The 5,917-nt window shown below is 37.1% G+C and overlaps 1 protein-coding gene across 1 annotated transcript in view; it reads left to right on the top strand.

Moving 5' to 3' along the window:
* The first annotated feature begins 3,516 nt into the window (after positions 1-3,516).
* Positions 3,517-5,917, top strand: part of brf2 (BRF2 RNA polymerase III transcription initiation factor subunit) — a 10,760-nt gene continuing 8,359 nt past the window's right edge. The window contains exons 1-3 of the mRNA XM_056466875.1: positions 3,517-3,664; positions 3,751-3,810; positions 5,533-5,854. Coding sequence (XP_056322850.1) covers positions 3,517-3,664; positions 3,751-3,810; positions 5,533-5,854 — 530 coding nt within the window. The remainder of the gene's footprint in view (positions 3,665-3,750; positions 3,811-5,532; positions 5,855-5,917) is intronic.

The raw sequence follows: 5,917 nt of genomic DNA, 5'->3' as shown, positions 1-5,917 counted from the left end.
GTTTTAAATTACACATGAACCTCAACGAAAATAGTTATATACTACATACATTCATTCATTTTCCTTCGGTTTTAATATTTCTTTTCATCATACTCTATTGTTCAAACAGGTCTTTGTAAACAAGTTTTTAGGAATGCTAGTTATGTGGGCGGATTTTTATTTATTATTATTATCTTTTTTTTAACTTAATTTTAATTTAATTTTAAAACATTGCTCACATATATGTGGACAACATGTGTAAAACAGAGAATCCTTTTTCCTGAATCTTTGTCTTCATCAAAAAACTTATTTGACAAAAAAAAAAAAACTTCATCCAATAATAAAAACAATCAAAGTTAAGATGGAGGGAGGATAATACATTTCCATGCACACAAACACATGCTCTTGGTCAGTAATGCCTGTGTGGTCACTTCCATCGATATAAAAAAGGGATGAAAAATTATAATTTTAGAAATTTCTAAATATATAATATATAAAAAAAAAATATTTGCATACTGACCACCGTTAAAACTCCTGATCATAGATGTATGAGCATTATCACACGTGTGTAGCAGTGCAATTTGGCTATATATCTGCACTGGTGGGAGGTGGAGTATCGACGGTGTCCTACCAGCAGGGCTTAATTTGTGCTGGAACACGCCGGATCTGCCACTTCTGAAATCTGATCTGTTTTTTATTGGTCATATTGATTTTATTGATCATTATTGATTTTATTGATCATTTTAGTGATCCCCCTACTCAACCGCCCTCCTCCCCTGTCCGCTGTTCACTTTCACTTTCTTCCGCGACCCCCCCCCCCCACCCCCAACCCTCTTTACTTTCGTCCGCGACACCCTGACCTCCGCCATCCAACGCCTCGCAATCATCCTCATCCCCCTCCCACCCCTTCAATTTTGTCCACGCCAAACTTTTGTGCGCGGCCACCTCGACATCCTCGGATCGCATGTCGGATCTATTACCCGATCTGTTCCGGGACCTTGCAATACACAAATGAAGCACTGACTACTATTGACGATATACAGTCATATCCCGTGTGATATTGCATTTAAGCAACAGTTTCAACGGCATAATCATGTGTATAAAAAAGAAATCAAACACAGAGTCTCAAACCGCTTTGTACAAGGAGCTACTTTCTCCGCCATTCATTAAATTCTGCAGCTGAATCAGAACAACAGAAACGTTGCTCATTCACAAACGTCACTTTAGAGCTAGTATGAATGATTCTCTAGCGTAATGTCTAAAGTGATGACCAAAACAGCTGATTTTGCGGACATTTTAAGATTATGAGGCTGAACAGCATGACATGCAACAGTCTACAGAGATTTCCCCAGTGTTTCTCTGTTGCAATCAGGAAATCACAATAATTTACCTCGAAAAAGCCAAAGCAAACACTACCAGATTACTATGGTATAAATACAGCAAAATATGAGGAGATCGACTTAGAATGTCACTTACTTGATTTATAATGATTTTTTTCAGCTGTAGTTAGAAATTATGCAGAGTTTTTCTCCCTCTAAGTTCTTATTATGCTGTCTCTGTCGCCATCTTGTGGCGGAATGTCAACCGCCACGTTCTTTGGTCTGCTCAGTATGTGCCACTTTCATATGTAGTATTAAATCAGACACAGATCTGATGTTGTGAAATGTGACTGCAGTGTGAACGGTTATGTCGGATTTCATGTAGCTTTCCCATAATCTTCAAGCGACATGCGTCATCATTCTGTGCTGCAAACATCATCTACTCCTCAGCAGCATAATCGAATGGCACACAGGGCGATACTTTACTACAGAAAGTTGGTTGTTCATGTTATGAAAATATTTTGAGGGCAAACTGGTGATTGGTAATGATTGGGGCACGGGTTGATCGCGAAGCTGGAAGAGTGTCGGAGGGTGCTGCGGATAGGAGATCCGTGCACAAAGGAGAGGCACTTTCATTTTAAGGATGAACTTTCTCTCTGAGAGAAAAAAGGGCAGGTGCTCGAGCACCCACAACCCTCTTTCTGCACGTGCCTGTCATTTATAACAAATTTATATAACTCCGCAACAGAAATAAACCAACTTCACCTTCACAGTTCAGTCTGCTCATTAACCCTTGATGAGTTCACTACACCGGTGGTCAGAAAGACATGCACCGCGGTTGTCATAAATCACAAATGATCAGTGTTTTCCATCACAAGGAGACTTATTTTAAGTTTCACATGCAAAAATACACATTAGTAGTTGCAGAACAACCCTTTATAGTTGATTAAATACACCACGGTTGTCTGTGAAAAGGCAATAATTATATTAAGCATAATCTGGCAACGCTTCATACAGTACCACAACACTGTGTGCATAATTAGACATTTTGTGCTGTCCGTAATTGTACTTTTGCACATGCGGGTCAGTTTAGGAACAGGATCTGTTCACACTGCAAATCTGATATTGGCCACATTGATAAGTGAACAGCCATGCAAAAACATCAGATCTGAGAAAAAAAATCTGATTTGAGCACTAAAGCTCGCAGTGTGAATGTAGCCTATGACAGGCTAATGGCAGCTGACGCGCTGAATCTCTGAAATTATAAATATTTCTAATAGGCACTATCCTTATAAATAAACTGCATAGTAAATAGTAATATTTTTATTCTATTGTATTTATTTCTCTTTCCTTTGCAGGGGGGAAAATAATTGTACATATGCAGTTAAAGTCAGAATTATTAGCCCTCCTGAATTATTTTTAATTGAATTATTCCTGAACACATTTCTAATCATAGTAGTTTTAATAACTCATTTCTAATAACTGATTTCTTTTATCTTTGCTATGATGACAGTACATCATATTTTACTAGATATTCTTAAAAATACAAGCAGTCAGATTCAAAGTGTGATTCAAAGGCTTAATTAGGGTAAGTAGGCAAGTCATTGTATAACAGTAGTTTCTTCTGTAGACAATCAAAAAATATATTGCTTAAGGGGCTAATAATATTGACCTTAAAATAGGTTTCAAAATATTTAAACCTGCTTTTATTCTAGCCGAAATAAAACAAATAAGACTTTCTCCAGAAGAAAAAATATTATAGGAAATACTGTGAAAAAATCCTCTGTTAAACAACATTTGGGGAATATTTATTTTAAAATAATTTCACAGGAGGGCGAATAATTTTGACTTTAACTGATAATCGTTTTGAATAATCGTGATTACAATTATGACCAAAATAATCGTGATTATGATTTTTCCCAAAATCGAGCAGCCCTAACCTTGGTCCCACATTCATTTCAAAGGAGCGCTACCCTGTACTAAAATGGCAGCTCTATTGACGCATTCCTTCCAATTGACAACATCAGCTTAGGCAACATCTAATGATAATATCTTCGGCTTACAAGTGAGGATAAAAAAAGCAGTTCAAAATAATGTCAAGTCTGTTATTTTCTTAATAATTTTTTTTCTTTATTTTATTTGTTTATTTATTTTGAAATGGATTTATTAAAAAAAAAAAGTAAAAAATGGATGCAATTTCTTTTAAAATGTTCTAGGAATGTCGAAGAGTTGTCCCGAGTGTGGCTCGTCTCGTGTGGTGGAGGATGATCTTTATTCTCAGAAACAGTGGGTTTGTGAAGACTGTGGTTCAGTGGTCTCTGAAGGTCTTCTGACCACCACACTGTGTGAAGAATCATACAGCAGAGGTAAAACACTCGCTTCACGTCACTCTTCCTCATTCATTCTGCTTCAAAACTCCTGATCTGACTTGTGTTTCTCTTGTGTTGTGCAGCTGTGCCCTTTTTCGCCTCTACAGCAGCCATTAAGAAGCCGTGTCGAAATCTAGTCGCTGGTAAGTTCAACAGTATTTAACCAGCTAGTCCAAAAACTATTTTAGATCTGTTTTAGTTTGCAAAAGTAAAATGTTTTGCTAGGTTTTTGTGGACTTTTATATTGTATAATATTGTTTGATCAATAGAAGTATTATTATTTCAAGAACTACATTAAATTGTGGAATAATATTAATAATATTTCTGGCATGATTACCACTGAAAGTTTCAACAACCTTATTTATTTTGGTGGTTTGTGCTAAAGAAATTTGAGTTTCTTTGTTTTAACCTCATAACTGCCCCGCAGACGGGATGTTTTTGGTAAATGTTTAATAATCTTTTTTTGTTGTTGTTGTTTGTCTAAACCTGAAATATATCATATGTCATCATATTTCATCATATGTAAATCATATTTCATTTTCAAGTCTGAACTCAAAAGCAGGGTCACAGGTTTATAAATGTTGTTGTTGTTGTTGTTTATTATTATTATTATTATTATTATTATTATTATTATTATTACTACAACATTGAGAAGTGCATTCTGCTATGCAGTAGTAATATGTTTATTCTATCATTAAAATTTTTTACAAACAAATTTTTTTTAGAATTCATTAATTTTCCTTCGCCTTAGTCCCTTTATTCATCAGGGGTAGCCACCGTGGAATGAACTGCCAACTTATCCAGCACACAGTTGAAGTCAGAATTATTAGCCCCCCTTTGAATTTATTTTTTAAAATATTTCCCAAATGATGTTTACCAGAGCAAGGAAATTTTCACAGTATGTCTGATAATATTTTTTCTTCTGGAGAAAGTCTTATTTGCTTTATTTCAGCTAGAATAAAAGCAGTTTTAAATTTTTATAAACCATTTTAAGGTCAAAATTATTAGCCCATTTAAGCTATATATTTTTTTGATAGTCTACAGAACAAACCATCATTATACAATAACTTGCCTAATTACCCTAACCTGCCTAGTTAACCTAATTAACCTAGTTAAGCCTTTAAACGTCACTTTAAGCTGTATAGAAGTGTCTTGAAAACTATCTAGTCAAATATTATTTACTGTCATCATGACAAAGATAAAATAAATCAGTTATTAGAAATGAGTTATTAAAACTATTATGATTAGAAATGTGTTGGAAAAATCTGCTCTCCGTTAAACAGAAATTGGGGGGAAAAAATAAACGGGGGCTAATAATTTACGGGGGCTAATAATTCTGACTTCAACTGTATGTTTTACACAGCGTATGCCCTTCCAGCTGCAACCTAGTACTGGAAAACATCAATCACACTCATTCACACACATACACTACGGCCAATTTAGTTCATTCAATTCACCTATAGCGCATGTGTTTGGACTTGGGAAATCGGAGCACCCAGAGGAAACCCACACCAACACGGGAAGAACATGCAAACTCCACACAGAAATGCCAACTTACCCAGCCGGTACTCAAACCAGCGACCTCTATTGCCGCGCCGGCCATGAGTTTGGATGGGTGTAACCCCACTGAGTTGTGGCTGGAAGGCCATCCGCTGCATAAAACATGTGCTGGAATAGTTGGGGGTTCATTCCGCTGTGGTGACCCTCAATGAAAAAGGGACTAAACCTTTTTAAACCTCAAACCAGACAACATGATATATTTTACCATATTACTGTAAGTAAAAAAGTGAATGAGAAACTCACTGAACTACCACAGTAACAGAGTTGACAAATAATGAATCTCCTCTGGTCTTCCTCTGCTCCAGGTTTCAGTCGTTTGCGTGCGCTGTGTCGAATCTTCAGGTTATCCAGCAGTATGGAAGATGAAGCGGCGAATCTCTTCGAGCGCGCCTACAACCACCCGAACTTCCTCCACATCAGCCTGAGCAAGAAGCAGGTTTTGGCCGGCTGCTGCATCCTCTACGTCTGCCGCCAGAACAGCTGGCCGGTGTTCATGGGCACCATCGGTTACCTGCTGGAGGCCGACAATTTCCAGATGGGCAGCATTTATCAGGAGCTTACCAAGAGTCTGAACATGCAGACCACCCACGTTTGCATCACAAGCATGCTGGAAAACTTCTGCTACGAGTGAGTCTGATTCTGTCATGATCGGTTTAGTTGATGAGGAAAACATCAAGGCTCATATTCACA

This window comes from Danio aesculapii, chromosome 10, assembly GCF_903798145.1.
Source record: "Danio aesculapii chromosome 10, fDanAes4.1, whole genome shotgun sequence".
In the NCBI taxonomy this organism is placed as follows: domain Eukaryota; kingdom Metazoa; phylum Chordata; class Actinopteri; order Cypriniformes; family Danionidae; genus Danio; species Danio aesculapii.
Note: the sequence above shows the minus strand (reverse complement) of the source record. Positions and strands in the feature narration are given on the sequence as shown.